Source organism: Scaptodrosophila lebanonensis, unplaced genomic scaffold, assembly GCF_003285725.1.
Source record: "Scaptodrosophila lebanonensis strain 11010-0011.00,11010-0021.00 unplaced genomic scaffold, SlebRS2 tig00000098-arrow-pilon, whole genome shotgun sequence".
Classification (NCBI taxonomy): Eukaryota; Metazoa; Arthropoda; class Insecta; order Diptera; family Drosophilidae; genus Scaptodrosophila; species Scaptodrosophila lebanonensis.
This window is the reverse complement of record NW_022060568.1, coordinates 2,584,707-2,601,791: the sequence shown is the minus strand read 5'-3', so window position 1 is coordinate 2,601,791 and position 17,085 is coordinate 2,584,707. Positions and strand designations below refer to the sequence as shown.

The window sequence follows — 17,085 nt, the reverse complement described above, 5'->3', positions numbered from 1 at the left end:
CGCATTTTCGTTTCGATTGGGGGAGGACTGAAATGGACGACAAAATTCAATGCTCTCTGGCTAAAGACTCGGAGAGCGCGAAACGAAAGCCAGAGCGTGAGTGGGAGAGAATAGTAGAGGGACAGATAAGGAGAGGGACAGAGAGAGAGAGAGAGAGAGAGAGAGAGTGCGAGCAAGCGAACAGCGTCCCTGAAAGCACTGTTACTTGGCAAATTGGCACTACCCCTCCTCGTGCCACTAATCGTTTGTGATGAAAGTGTTGTTGCTTTACTCTTGACCTACCCTACACCATCAGCGCGAAAACGATATTTTTGGCAGATTGCTTCTGCATTTTAGTTTCGCATGCCGTGTAGGAGCACCGTATGGAGCAACTGGCAACTGGCGGATAATGGATATCTTACATTTACGTGGATGTAGCTCATCCTGCTAACGGATGCTGATGTATCTGTGTAATTACTCAAACGACCCGTAAACGTACATGCAATATTTTTACTCTCGCCCGCTCGCTCACTCACTCACTCACTGACTGACTCGCTCACGCAGGTCGCGTGAGCTGCTTAAAAACGACAGGCGCAATAGCCATAACAATAACCCTGTTGCCTGCCTGTTGCGGGTTTGAACGTCTGTTCCAACCATCAGACAAACGACATACATATACGTATGTACCTCTATGTGTAGATGTATGTGTGTGTGTGTGTGTGTGTGTGTGTGTGTCGGGGTCTGTTACTTTTGGGCTCGAAAAACCCTTTATTAATATGGTTCCATTTTGGAGCTTTACTGGCTTTGATGCTCCCACATATTTACATACACACACACACACACACACACAAACATACACCCCATGCAAGTGTGTATGTATTTTTGTGCAAGCAGCATTCGTTATGTTTGTTCGCTGGCTGCCTGGCTGGCTGGCTGGCTGGTTGACTGTTTGACAGGACTGCATTGCCATCATTTGACTGTATGAGTGAGTATGCCTCCTGTGTCCATGTGTACTGTGTACGTTGGTGGCGGGAGCGGAGCGTAGGGGAGGGGTGGGGGGTTGGGGGAGCCTGCTGTGTACTGCTGAGTTGATTTATATGAGCGAGATTTGAAATATAATTAAAGTGTATCTGAATGTAGATACAAATTTTCTCTAATCAAAGATGGACAGCTTCAGCCACAAAAAAAAGTCCCAAAAACTGCAGAATTCTCTTCTTTCTTTTTTTTTGGTCGACTGCTCTGTTAAGTTTGATGTTTTTTTTCTTTTCTTGTGAATGTATTTAAATGCCACTTTTTACACAGAATTGCACAGCAAAATAATGAGGAAAAAAAGCAGGCACAGAGTTTCACAATTTCACTTTTTAAAGTCATTTAGTTATGTGATAGAACGGTTGGATGGGTCCATTAGTTTGGGCCAGCGAGGCTGCCGCGAATTTTGGCTTAAACATTGCGTTTTAGCAGTCACAGCCAAACCCATTTCGGAAGCATCGCATACCGCGCTCGAAAAGTTTTATGGACAACAGCGATGGTGACGGTGTGACGGTATCGGCAACAACGACGCACAGCACACGGGACACCACACCGGAGCAGGGATTTACTTGATTTTTATTTAGTAGTCGACCGGGTCGACTGGAGTCGCCCGCGTGCACCACTCGCGGATTTTACGTTTTGGACTACTGGCTGCCTTGGTGCCTGCCGCAAATAAAGATTTTGCCAAACGTGTATATACTGCTGCCTGCAGAACAATTTGACGAATTACTTTCGACTTTCGGGCTTTAGGGCTAACAGTTTACGATGGCAACGACAACGCCGTCGTCCCATCTCTCCGAGAGTCCGAGCGCGCCACTCACTGGAGCGAATGCGCAATGAGTGCTTCACGCTCCCATTTATCTCTTCTTGGCGCGCACACGAGAGAAATGTAAAGCGAGAGATTGATTTATTAACTCGTAGCGACAACACGACAACACGACAATCCGACAGAACAACACGATAGCGACAATTGTTTTTCTTTTCTAATTGTAATGGTGCCGTTTGCTTCAAAATTAGACTTTATATACTGACACGGGCTTCCTCTATAAAGTGTAACTGCAATTCCCATTTACGGAGCCTGCCCGACGGACTGGAATAGGAGGTTGGGCGCCATATGCAAATGATTTGTGCTATTTAATCGAAATTATTATATATTCACTTCGCACCGATGGCGATGCCATTGCCAGCATTAAATTTCATACTTTGGATACTTTGTGCTCACTGCATCGACTCTAATTTATTTTTTGCTGTGTAGGGCGCCTTGGAATTTTAATAAGCCCTGGATTTTGGTGCTGCCACTACCATTCAAATAAATAGATAATTTTTGGCGCCAATCAAAAGATTTGCATACATAATATACAATTACGTAAATTGGCGCCAAGCATAAAAATTGAATAAGTGGTCCGTTCACCTATATTTATATAAAATTCGCAACGGCATATTATATATTACATGTTATACACATATGTATACATATATATGTTTATTAGAAAAACGCGTTGGCATTTTCGCTTAAGTTTCATAATTGGCGCTCAGCACTGCATCTGAACATTCAATGTTTTCCATTTCAGTCATGTTTACGTATGTTGTGAATTGAATAGAGTGCGATAAGTCACGCGATGTTTATCGATTAGAGTCGTTTTTGTAGACAAACATAACGAACACATGACCATACAATCGACGTTCACGAAACGCAGCTGTTGCGTAGCGGTGGCCAACTCGCTTTCAGCGCCACCTGTCGGTTGCAGCAGCTAAATCAGCTGTTCAACGGACAAAATTTGAAATACACTGACTTGAACGAGTACATTGCATTACATAGAAGCAGCGAGCTTTTAACGAATGGATGGGAAAATTCTGATGCATATCATTGGACGGATTTCTTGTTGGAAAGCAAAATGGCGCCGATCACACATAAGTTTCACGGAAAGTAAAAAAAACTATAAGTAAATACAATTGAAGGATCCTTGAATAATTATTTGGAAAATTTGATCTAAAAGCAAAATGTAATTTCAAATATAAATAGTAATTCCTGTAGAAATTGATTAAATAAATTAAATAGTTTACTTAGAACAATTCGAACTGACCTCAGTTAATGAAATGTGGGAAATGTTTATTAGAGCTGACAAAATAAATAATAATTCTTTCTATGCTAAATTTTAATCGCATTATCACTTTGTGTTGCTCTGTTGATGTCGTGTGTTGAAGTTGAAGTTGAAAAAGGGGGGAGTGGCAAAAACTGACCATAATGACAGAAAGCGCACCATTTAGTTAAAGTCCTGGAACCGGAAGCACTGTCAATTAACGGACAAAAGCATAAATTTTCTGCCCACATAGGCATAAATACAAAGCACAATTTTTAAATACTATGTAATATCAAGAGACACATCGCATTAGTAACGTTTCGATGCTAAATTGTTAATTGACATTCGAAATTAAGGGGCGACTACGACGACGACGCAAGTTCAACATGAGACGCTCTTTTTAGGGGATGCAAGTCAGTGCGCAGGCGCTGCCCAGCTGAGAGGGCCAATGGGAGAGTCCACGTGTGCGTCAATTCGTTGCTTGTAAGTGTGTGTGGGTGTGAATATTCACGTGAGCTGTGGCTAAATTAAAGATGGCGGCTGCTCGACCGCCCACCCACTAACTCAACTCAACTCAACTCAATAAAAAGCAATCTTATAATCAGGTATGTAAACAAAACGGAACTCTGCAGAGCCCCTCGTGGCCACAGTCCAGAATTCGAACGCATAACCCAAATAAATGGCATCCTTTTTCCCAACATATATAGGATTCCCCAAACATATACATATGTAGCAGGAAAGCCAAAACGGCACAAGCCCCGAGCATCCCCCACTTGACTGCACGCGTTCTGCCGTCGGCATTTCACATATCGGCTTGACTGAGGGACTGAATGACTGAAGGACTGAAGGTGAGGCCCGCCATTTTTGAACACCAATGGGCGATGCACCGCAATTAGAATTTGTGCTTAGAGTATATGTAGAAGGAGGCGGAACTGTTTTCTATGTTCTAAGTAGGGGAAGCAGCACTAAAGATGTAAATTAATATCAATTCATTACCTTGAATACCGATTATTCGATGTTGTGTCCTGGGCGCCGCAGTCCTGTTTAGTACCGGGCGCAACAATCGCAGGATGTGAATTCAATACGTGGTGAGGCGTGGCGTGAACTGAAGGCAACAGGCTCGGTGAAAATCGGAATGGGAAGTCGCTGCAATTACAAAATAATTCCATCAGTACTGTCTATACATTTCAATATGTCTGAGACAAGCAATCACCTTGAAAGCGTTGTGTTAATTGGTAATGAGGAGGGGTAGGGTGTCCTAAAGCTAGAGGCCGAGTATACAGATGGAGTGTGCCTGTAAAGAGACAAAATTTAATTATAAGCCTTTCAAAATCTGCTTAACGGCTTATACACTATTTGTATAGCATGACCAATTGATAGATGGAAGTTCATTTGAATACTTATGCCAATATGTCAATATGCTCGCATAGTTATTCATCACAACTACTTGTATTGCAGATAGTTTTCTAAAACGTACCAGTACCATTTACATTATTATATTATATAATATTATTATTGCATTTAATATCTAGCTTGTACAACTTGTACAATACTTTTTCAATAACACATTTCTCATTTCTTTATCACTAGCACGAGACACAATAAATATAAATACAAGTAAATCAAAATATACATTCGTCAGCCGAAAAGCTTAAAAGCAAAGTTACTTAAATGGGTCGAACAAAATAATCGCTGAAGCACATATACATATTTCGAAGTCAAAATGTTTGATATTGTCTAGAATTCTTGAACACGACAATGGAGTGGGTTGTGTGTTTGGGGAACAAAATCCTGTTATTTTTTGTTTTTCATCGTCCTTGTGTTTCTTAGCGCTTTCTACGCTAGGTCCTTCCACTCTTGGCGATTAATAGCCCAACACAGTTTCATTATTACATTAGTAATACGATTTCCACATAATCTTTGGTTCCATTTTTCCTCATTGGCGGGTTGAATTTTGTAATTGACTTAATTTCCATCTCTGCATTGCCGAGATGTGCGACGATTTATGCAATCGGGTCCAAAGCAGTCGCAAGAACTAGAACGTAGAGTCCTTTACACCGCATTCGTATATTTTAATTCTACAAACCTATATACGTACTACCATTCCTCATTATGATTGAATTATAGTATCTACCTGTCTATCTTTTTTGTACAGTTGTGAAATGTAAAAACGACCAATTTTAAACTATCTTCTTTTTTCTTCAATTATAATTGATGGAACTAATATCTGGTGATGAAGTAACTCATATACTATACTATATGTTCAAGCAACTGGAAAATTAAGTAATTAAGTATTTTGGTTTTAAAATCTGGTACGTACAATTAAAACGCATCACGTACAATATTTACTAACACTGGCATGCATTCGTCTCTTCGCTTTGCAGATCAGTTTAGAAAATGCAGTCCACTCTTACCAACAACAAAGAGATGTTAAGTCTTTAATCTTTAGAAAATGCAGTCCACTCTTACTAAAAACAAACAGATGTTAAGTCTTTAGATAATGCAGTCCACTCTTACTAACAACAAAGAGATGTTAAAACTTAAAACACTTCTTTTAAGTAAACTGTTTTAAATGTACGTTATGTTTTTTAATATCTCGAAATACTTAATTATAGACATATACACACATACATTTTAAAGTATTAATTCTTTTTAATATTCACAGTCTATGAATATTGAATATTTCTTCTTATTGCACTTTTTAAACACCTTAAAAAAATGTTATTGGGTAGGAAAGTACCAGATACTTATACTATCAATAATTTGACAAAATGTTGAATAACTATAGTAATTAAAACTATAACTTATGCTTAAAATATAGTATTTTTTTTAGGTAATTCTCCAATTACTGGACCGTTTTTAAATTCAAGCTTAATTAAAACTTTAGTCAGGAGAACTGAAGAACGAACATTCAGGCTAACATATTTTTCTAGCTTACCAAAACCTTTTAACCTATCATTATAGATTCGATTTTAAGTTACAATAAAGTTTCTAATCACTGCATTGTACTTACCATGAAGCTACCTGTGACATATCAGGACTTAGCATGGGATAAGGATATTGGCTTGACGCGAATGGATATAACGCAGGGCGAGTCAGACCTGAAATGGAAACAAATTAACAATTACAATCGTTTTGAGTTCATATAACAACATATTATAATGCTGGATAGATCTAGTGGGCAGGATAAGTCGGTGCAACACTAAATTGCTAGTCAGGATATGTAAGGCAGTGCAATACTCTGAGAATAACATTGCTCGCTAGAAGGAGTATATTTCTTAGGCTTAAAGGTCGAAAATGGATTCTCAATTCATTGCTAAGCTAAGGTTATCATATTATTTAATAATTGTCTTACCTAGGACAGATTTTAAGTAAAGATTAGAGAGAAAAAAAGTTGCTAAGCTCAACTGCAAATACTGCTGGTAATGGCTATGATTCGTGCATACTTTTCTACCCTCACCATATTTGTTTTTAACTTTCCAATTTCTCTATATTTTTTCATGAAATCTTATCTGCGACACTTTTGAGTATGACAGCCCTGAAATAATCAAACTAAGCACACAAATATACAAAACTTAAAGGACAACAATTAAGGGAAACAAAAACCTAAACAGAGGAAATGCGAGTGCCTTCAAATGATTCCATTATAAGTATCTGCATATGAAATTCGAACACTATGAGGTGCTGATGTTCCTCCGAGAATCGTACTACTATTTTTCTACCAAAAAAAAAAAAAAACGTTTCAATCTTTCCAAAAAGTGGTAATAAGGATTGTCATCTCTGGTGAGCTCCACCCAGCAAGCCAGCAAGCCAGCAACCCACCATCCACCCCTACTAAGTATATACGAATACAATTTTAAAGAGATATTATCTTGGCCAAAAATTTAATTACATATTTCAAACTCAGATGCAGATGCAGTTTCTGCAATTTGTTGTTGGATCGAATTTAAATAAATATACATGCGATGTGTTTATCGCAACATATACATATACATACATATATACTCATGCATACGAGTATGTAAATGGCAGTGTGCTGGGAAAGAAAAAAGGAACTCTTTGCCAGTTCCTGCGGCAGGGCAGTCACAATCTCCTGGTAGGTTGTTGCACGTGACACAAATATGTCAGCATTTGTTTATCTATGCGAGCGGATCAGAATTATTATGTGTGTTGAGCGCAACAAGGAACCGCCTCCCATCCACCCCCCACCCTATCCCCCATCGCCCATCGCCCATCGCACTTTCCACCATCCCCCGGAAAGCTTGTACCGTTACTGCTCGGTAAAATCATCAAACACAGCGGCAGGCAACGCATAAGCGAAGCGGGCGCGGGCGAAGGCGCGTTCCAATTGATTGGCCGCTCCACAGCAGCGGAAGGGCTGTAAAACATTGTATGTACATGGGAGTATGTACATACATACATAAGCATGTATGTATGTATATAGAGAAAGAAGCTAGCCTAGCTAGATAGATAGCTTACGTGTGTATATACATACATATGTACATATACATATGTATATAATGCTGACTGGCTGCCTGGCTGCCCTTAAAGTAGATGTGTAAATATAGGATTATTTAGCGATTTCAATCCTGTTCTCGAGCCGTTTTCAATTTAATTGAAAATTTGTTGTCGTTTCCATTTCATGCTGCTGTGGCTCTTGTTCTTCCTCATCCTCTTCTTTGCCTTGTTCTTGTTGCTGTTGCTGTTGCTGTTGTTGTTCTTGTCATCGTACAACAAAGTTTTTGCCGTTGTTGTCATTTTCAAGTTGTTATTGTTGTGCTGGATGGATGTCACAGACTGGAGGGGTGTACTCGTATATCCGAGCGTATGTCTGTCGGTCTGTCTGTCTGTTTGTCTCTCTGTATATAGAACGTTGCAATTACCCGCAGGCCAGTGTGTGTGTCGCAGGCAGGGCCGCAGGACGGGCACGAGGACGAGCACGAGGAGGGGGAGGGCGAGGGCGAGGAGGACAAGGATTGCACAAGCGACAAAAAGGATGTCATTATTATGTGGTTGTGTAACATGTTTTTATTCATTAAGCATTTTTTTTATACATTTTAGATTTCAAGTTGAATGGGTCATGCCATATTAGCGATACTGATACCTTCCCCGTTTGTGCCATTTGTCACTCAACCCTTAAGCGCCCAAATGCTCTTCCTCTGCCCATCGAGCACTCACGACCAACGCACTTTTTACGACACACTATCAGCATTTCAACTAGACTGAAATACTTTCCAAAATTTGAAAAGAAGATTCAAAATTCAAAGAATCGTATGAACACAAATAACCTTTCCATAGCCATAACAGCCAGCGTGTACAAAACTTCGTCCGTGAACTTGTAATATCCTGAAAAGGATTGAGTTCTTTCGAAACCACACATAGCCAGGAACATTCGTTTAACAAATCACTCTCAGAATAATAGATTTTGCGTTTGTGGAGATAGTTTAACGAATCAGTCTGAAGAGTAGTGCCGAGGAAGTAGTTCCTAATCCAAGAATACAATTAAACTCAATATATTCGCAAACCGCGTACTTTATATTAAACTTTATATATTAAGGATTGGTCAAAGAGAATATTCCAACATTCTACTCGGATACGACTTATGTCTATTCTCTCCTCTATAGTGACAATATTCCCAGCTTTCCCTCGCTCTGCGCTGCTCTAGTATTCCCTCTATGTATGTAGAGAGCATTTGGTAGTCGCCTTGGCCTACGCACTCGCGAGTCCTTATCTGAGCGATGAATTGTCACCCTGCCGCGGGTCGCATGGATTTTAAATCGCATGCGGCGGCGCGTTGTCGTCGAACATGTCGTATTAGAGCTTATTGCTTTAAAATGAGGAACCCTGTCGTTGCCATCATCATCAGCATCAGCATCAGCATCCGAATAATCATCATCTCTCTGCCTACTTGAGTTGCGCATATCATTGCCGGGGAATCTAAAAGGCATGCTAGCGACGTTTGTGATCTCCTGTAGCTGATGTTGAACGTGATTATATGGTTATGTTATATGAAAGAACCATTTTATGGAGGGTGGGGAGGTTGGTTGTTGTTGCCAGGACATCAGGCATATATCAGGCGTATCAGGCATACAGCCACCCACCCCCCAGCCACCCCACAGCCCTAAGCGCATACGACCACGACCTTTTTACCATGCCGCACAGAGGGCGGCCTTACTACTTTATAGTGCCTCACCCTCACCCGCACCCGGACCCGCTCCCGCACCCTCGCACTTAGTCCTCGGCCGCAGCATAAAGGAAAAACGCCCCTGTGTCGTTCAACTAATAGTCAAGCAATTAGAAGTTTATATTGCGTCGCAACCAGATTTTGTCAAAATATAATTTGTAAGCTATTTCCCCTATGCATTAGACAAGATGACCGACCGACCGACCACCATGCACCAAAAGTGTAACAGATGGTTTCTCAACGGGGTCAGGTGCTGACTGACTGTGTCCTCGCAACAAGTGACGGACGGATGTTGTCCTATCTATGGTCAGTTGCAGACTCATCTTGATGAATTAATTAGTTGAGCCTACTCTTAGACTCCACTTAAGAGACATTAACAAGATTTAGTTGGGAATTGCATTTCTTTTTGGGGTAAGTGAAGCTTACGACCCTCGGAAGCCCCCAGCGTCTAAGCTATTCAAAGCGGACTCGTAGAGTCGTTGTCAAAACTTTTTGGATAGGCAGAAGGAGGCGTGGCAGACCCCACAAAGTATATATATTCTTGATCTGCAGGACAAGATGAGTCGATCTATGTCTGTTTGTCTGTTTGGAAACCTGCATCTCAGAGACACAAGAGGCAGTGTATGCAGTGCAAGTTTATTTTTTTTGATTTCCCCCCACTTTCCCCCTATGGAGGATTTCCCGATTTTCCATTCGTATAATCGCCTACATCTCCAAATTTTAGTCCCAGGTGCCTTGTGTAAATACGCAGAAATTGCGTATTTTGGAATTTAAATTCAATTTATCAAAATTTCGAAAATTTAAATCTTGGTTTGCCTTCACCTAGGTACTTGGTATGAGAATCGCAGAGGAGGGCGGTCACAATATTCGTACTCTGCAGAAGGAGGCGTGGCAGACCCCACAAAGTATATATTATTGATCAGCTTGACAAGACGAGCCAATCCAGCCCTGTCTGTCTGTATGAACACCTGGATCTCAGGGACTATAAGAGCCTTGGTGATAATAACGATAGGCCGATGTAACAGTTGTAAAACGCATAATTCTTCTACACATATGTACAGAGTGCTTCAAATTCGGGACACCCGATTTTAGCTTCTCTACTTGTTTTTAATTTTCAAGTGAATACCTCCTTTAGAAGGGGATTACACTTTACCTTTAAAGTTTAAACAATCAATCAGAACATGTCTTTAGCTTAAACTGTTAGGCTGAAATATTGAGAGGTGTATATGAGCATGATATAAATAGAAGGATACAGAAAGGTGAAGAGTACTTCAGTTTCATATGGAAGCAACAATAGCTTGGAAGGCCACAACCCCCCCTCAATGGCTTCGCTTAGATTATGCAAATGATGCCACACTTTAATGAATGGTTCAATCAAATAAAATAGCAATAAAATAATAACTATGTATGATTTATGAGCCAACCCCTAACCCTAACTGGGGTTAAAGGTCTTGTTGATCTAGCCCGAAGCAGTTCCTTTAGATGCCCGATTTCGCAGAATTCCTGAGCCCAATCCGGCAATTAGAATACATGATACCACCACGCATATCAGTGGCAAGGCAAGCATACAAGAGAACAAACGAATACATATTGGTTTTCATAATGTGGAATTATGTGGAAATTAACAAAACAAACAACAATCGCTGCAATCCGTAGCGGCTCAATTTTCATAGAGAGCGGGAAATGGAGGGTCTCTTTAAACATAAAAATAAAAATCAAACCAAACCAAGCCGAGGCAAGCCAAGTCGACGCGACTCGAGTCGAACCATAAGCATACCCATAACCATAACGATAACCACATAACATATCAATGTAAAATTTGACCCGCCTGTTGCCATCCTGGCAGGATATTTAGCGAACAGGCTAGCAAGCTAGCTACAAGCTGGGACTTTTATTGTGTTATTCAATTATTAGTGCGGCGCAGAGCGGCAAGTGGTAAAGCGGCAGTGGCAGTGGCTGTGGCAGAGGCAGTGCCCATTGTGAAGGATCATAATGCCGTGTAATCCGCAAGCAGCTCTTAAGTGCATGCCATTTATTTACGCCACTGGTTCCCATTAGATCAAGCGAGCTAGCGAGCAAGCTAGCGACCGACTGATGGACGGACCGACAGACAGAGCGACAGACAAACCGACCGACCCCAAACCCAGGCCGAATAGCCCTTAATGCCGCAACCACCACACCACCACACCACCACACACACACAAAACTGAACCGAACCGAACTGAGCTGAGCTGAGCTGAGAGCACAAACGATGAGGGAAATTTGGCAGAAAGAATGAATGCCATTATAATAAGGATATATATGTACATATATACGCGTATACAATGCACACGAATAAAATCGCATCATGTGAAATTATTATTTCATAATTTGTTTGAATTTCGTCTTTGAAGCGAAGGGTGAGAAAGTCAATAGCTCGCGGTTGGGTTACTTGGGCAGGAGCCGCAGTCATCGTGGTTGTGGTCGTTGCCTACTTGGATGGTTAATTGTTTGTTTAGTTGATTCAAGTGGGTTTGCTCCTGTAACCATTGCCAATGGCTAGCGATATAGCCTCTTAATAGAGACCACATGCACATAAGTGGTTCTGTGTGTGTGTGTGTGTGTGTGTGTGTGTGTGTGGGGGGGAGTGTGGGAGCGCCTTGACAGTCACAAAATCTGAAACTTGACAATAGTGGCAAGGTCGTTCCACATAACAAGTGCCATGTGTTGACAAGCATCATGCTTTGGCAGGATCAAGGATGTGAGCGGGCATGCAGGCAGGCACGTCCACATCCACTAGATGGAGAAGTGGTCGCTGGAGGCGCTTTTGCTGGTCGCGCTGCCATTGCGAGATGGCACGTGTCCAAACGACGTCCTAATTAGGTGAGTGCCAGGCTGCTCTGGTCTGGTCTGGTCTGGGCTGAGCCAGCCAAGCCGAGCAGCTCTTAAGGCTCAGTCTGGTTTGTTTTCTCTTTTTTGTCTCATTCTTTCTTGGGCTCTTGTTGCTGAATCAGCTGGAAACCGCAATTATCGGTGGTTTCTATGCCGTTGATTCGTTCTTGGCTGCCCGACCTCCCGCCAGCCCGCCAGCCCGCCAGCAAACTGTCAACTGTCTTTTTTCAATTTTTTCTTTTTTTTTTTTTGTAGCACCAATTTTGCATTAATCACGTCCGTATTCCATTCTATTCCGTATTCTTTGCCTGGCCCGACCCGACCCGGCCCGGCTCGGCATGTTCCTCCTTCGATTGCGCTCTCGTATACGCAAATTTTTATGACTTTCTCCCTTTCCCAGTCGAGATATCCATCGTCTTGAGCTTGAGGTTTTGTTGTCGTTCAGTTTCTTGTTGTTCTTCTGCTGTTTGTCAGTTGGCCTGTCTGTCTGTTTGTCTGTTCGCAAGTAGTACAAGAACTTGAGCGCTCCTTTAAGGCGCTGTGCAACAAGTTAGTTGCTCGAGTCGTCTCTTGGATTTCGAACAGAACTAAATATATTCAGCTTTTGCTCATTGAACGAAATACTTGAGACAATGATTGCAATTTTCCACACAATTGCCAAATAATTACCAGATTGTTCATGTCGTTTAGCGATAAGCGAGATTGGAAAGGGAATGCATTCACATTTGCATTTGATGTCATTCGAATATACGAATACTTGTACAATGCGAATACAGAGAGCATTCCGCCCATATGCAAATAGAGGAATGGGGCACGCAAAACCATTTCATTTATGCTCAAATATATATCTAACTTATACATATATGTATGTTTATGAGGCCGTATGGGAGGCTACGTAAATAATATTAATGTTTAGCAAAACAGTTTAATAAAATAAACTGAAACCATAATATCACCTACAAAGGAGACTTTTATTATTTAGCAGTCAGTTGAAATTTCCAGCTTTGATTATAAATTCCTGCCGTCCTGGCGTCTGTGCCGTCAATTATTATTATTGTAATTTTAAAAGTTGTACACTAATTGTTTACTAATTTGGTGCGAAAGTTAGGAGCACACAGGAATAGGCGTGGCAGAAAGACACAGATTGTAGTACACCTAATTCTGTTTTTGCACGGTAGATTGGTTCCAGAAAAAGTCGTGCAAAAGAAAAACCGTGTAAAAAAAATACATTGATCATATGTTATTTTGAATCGAGCCAAATGGAATAAAGTCGTGCAACCTTATATAAAATTTAAAATTTTTAATTTTCAAACCGTGTCAAATCAAAAATCGTGTAAAAAAGACCGTGTAAAAACAGAATAAGGTGTATGTATTTTCGTGAATCGTTATAGCCATGTCCATCCACTCGTTTGTATGAACACAAGCATCGTAGAAAGATCTAAATAAAGCAAACCTAGTACCCAGTGTTCTGCTAGATCCAAGAATGGACAAATTAGGGGTTTCCTTTCTATACACACTTCCTCCCTTTCCATCTATTTTAATAATTTTCGAAATTCTTAGAGATGTATCTTCCTGTTAGGGCTTATGTTTGTCAGTTGTAAAAAAAGTGATGACCAAATTAGTCTACCAAATTAATCTATTCTATTCATGTTTCTATTTTCTATAAAAACATTAAATAAGGTGTAGTTTGTACCAATTCAAGGATTCTAACTCTAAACAAGTCCTGCAGCTCTAAAGATACGTACTCGTAACTCAACTAACATGCTTTTGGCAAATTTCTGGTGTGTCTGCAGGTGCAAGTTCTAAAGATTACATGGATTAACCGATTTGGATGAAATTGGAAAAAGAGGCAGATGATAAAAATTAAACATAATGAGATAAACTCGTGTTGCTCTATACAGAAAGTTTGGACAATGTGGGTTCAGCCGTTTACAAAATCCAGGCGTTCATACAGACAGACGGACGGCCATGCGGATATATGGATGGACGGAAAGGCAAACATGTCTATATAGATTTATTTGTTTGTGCTGGTCAAGAATACATAAACTAACGGAGCCAACTATACTTTTATTTTTACCATAACGTACAACTATACATAAATAAGAAGCCGAGACATGAATAAGAAGACTACTCGTATGGAAGACCAATCGTGATCTCAAGATGAGAACCGGAACTGGGCAGTTCGAAAAAAGACTGCTACAGATTATACGAGAATATAATGTAAATAATAAATCGCACATTTTTAAACGATGTTGTCTAATCCTGCGATTATAAGTAATAAGACTGAGAAGTATTGTATTTTAATTTTCCGCTTCGCAGCCCCCTTTTCAAGCGAATCCACACATCGTGAATGGCTTAGGTTGACATTTTGTAATGTTTGTAATGGCATGGTTAGCAACTTACCAATAGCTTTTGGGTCCAGCTGATACGGAGGTATGCCACAATGTGCTGGCGGTGGTGTGGTTAGAGGGTCGCCATTATGACAAAAGAACGGAGGTAGTCCAATTTTATTTGCCTGCAAATAAAAAACAACACAATGAACGGTTAAAGTTTGTTGACAGACAGTTTTGAAAGTTGATAAATATACTCTCTAACAATAGAAATACCAATACAAATATATATGAACATACAGGCGCCAATTAAACTTGACAAACATTTGTTTACGATTCTGCTAAACTAATCAGTTTTTCTGCCATTTATAGATTTATATACTATATTGATGGAGGCAGAGCAAAACTTACTAGCAAATGCATATACATATATCTAGCGAGTTAGGTTTTAGTGTTAGTTCTGCTCGTAAAAGCTGTTCCAAGAACTACAATACTTAACTGAGTAGGGGTTTATGTATTTCTTTGAAAATTATAATTGAAAAACCAAACATTATCGCATTTTCAATTAATTCATCATTGTTCTTTGAATTAAAATGCCATTCATGCCCAACAGCATTTGAAAGAGCGTGAGGTTTATTTCGTATCCTTAGGCTAAGCATTAAATATTTTCAGCGCTACTGAATTCACGTTAAAATAAATCAGCATATGGTCGGGACGGGACACTATTTCGGAGAATACATAACAACATAAAATCTAATTTCAGACTTTAAAGCTAAAGTTAAATTTAAATCCATAAAACCATTGCTGTCTATCCAGATGGAACATCACCATATGGATCAGACAGATGATGATCTGCATGATCTTCGGATAGAAAGGAGAGGAGTTATAAATAAAGACAGACAGACAGAGAGGCACACACTTTGGAGAAGGCTGCAAGTGCATTTTGTGTATTTGTTCGTTAACATGAAATCTATTACAATTCCTTAAACCATAACGGCCATTAAATAATTGCAATTCTCTTTCTCGTTCATTTCAATCCCATACAGGCTGATGGAAACTCTTTAAAGCGACTTTAAAAATTCTATGGACAGCAGCAGGCATCGTTGCTGACAAACAAATGTAGCCTCCGAGCAGCACAAATAAGCAAATTGAGAGCTCGATGCAATGTACCGAGTGGATTTCCATGGGAGGTGGCATGTGGGAGGTGGGAGATGCGAGATGGGTGGTGGGGTGGTGGAGTGGTGTAGGGTGGAAGGAGTATGATGGAATGGGGCAAGGTGGGCGGCAAAGGATGCAGGATTCTTGCAACCACCAGAGTCGATAGCAGAAACACACACACACACACACACAAGCGAATACACACACACACACACACACACACACATTTATTCGCTCACACAATACCAATACAAACATAAGAATACTGGCAGAGCGGCAGTGAACCCTCACATTTGTACGGAGTAAAAGCTTCTTTAACTGGCGCAAGCACAAGCACAAGCACAATCACAAGCACAAGAGCAAAGGCTTGTGCGAAGCCTTTCTATACACTCGGGTCCAATGCTACCCACCCTTGTGACTAAAACTGGGACTGGGACTTTGACTCGCCCCACCAAGAACGCACAAATACATACACACACACACACATACACTTATACAAATGCTGGTCCACAAAATTAAAAAAGGAAAAAAAAGCGAGAAACAGACACATACATACGACATACTGCACATAAAGGGGTTTGCACTCAAAACCACTGCCAAAAGCTACGGCGGCGCTGCCGTACCGCTGCCTCAGTTGAAAGATCTAGGCGCGAGAAGAAAAAAAGACCCCCCTCCCCCCCTGCCTACGCGCCCCTCACATCCTCATCAAATACTCGATGAAAACGTGCATTCATATGATGCCGGATTGATGGAACACAAGAGAGCCAATGGCATCTAGTACCTAGGCAGACTTATTTAGGTCGAAAATGAAGTACTCCACCTTTTTCTCTCTGTTTTGCATACAAATCGTACTAAAACTTATATCATTATATTCATGAATAACAAAAATATACATATATACATATGTATGTATGTTTGGCAGTAATTTTATTGAAAACCTCACAAATATGAATCATCGAGGGCTGCTCCTAACACTACAAATAATGGAATGAATTCAAGTTTTTAAAAAATTTTCATTAATATATGACTACTAATGATATTAAGTCAAAACAATAGAACAAAAATATTTTTAAAAAACTTCAAAATTATTATAAAAATAACACAAAACTGAATTAAATTAAATAATGATTTTATAATTTATACTAATAATAAAAAATAAATAAGATTCCAATAGCATAGGTGAGCAGAAAGTTAAAGTCGTGACAGCCTGAATCTTCATTTTCCGCAGCAGCCTTTCAATTAAAATAAATGTTGTTGTACCAATTATTCCTATGGCAGCTATATGGTATAGTTCACCGATTTGTCTATAAATACATCGTATTGCTTTAAATGACACAACTAGCTTACGATATCTCAATAAGCAACAACGTTCTTGATACTTGAATTGGTTCTTGCGACGATCTTTCCAATTTTCCAGCTTTATGAAATAGTAAACCGATATTCAGAGAACTTG

The 17,085-nt window shown here is 40.2% G+C and overlaps 1 protein-coding gene across 1 annotated transcript in view; it reads right to left on the bottom strand.

Moving 5' to 3' along the window:
* LOC115627822 (protein pangolin, isoforms A/H/I/S-like) overlaps window positions 1-17,085 on the bottom strand; it is a 59,323-nt gene that overhangs the window by 11,188 nt on the left and 31,050 nt on the right. The window contains exons 5-8 of the mRNA XM_030523656.1: window positions 14,548-14,659; window positions 6,103-6,190; window positions 4,303-4,383; window positions 4,086-4,235 (exon numbers count right to left, since the gene is read on the bottom strand). Coding sequence (XP_030379516.1) covers window positions 4,086-4,235; window positions 4,303-4,383; window positions 6,103-6,190; window positions 14,548-14,659 — 431 coding nt within the window. The remainder of the gene's footprint in view (window positions 1-4,085; window positions 4,236-4,302; window positions 4,384-6,102; window positions 6,191-14,547; window positions 14,660-17,085) is intronic.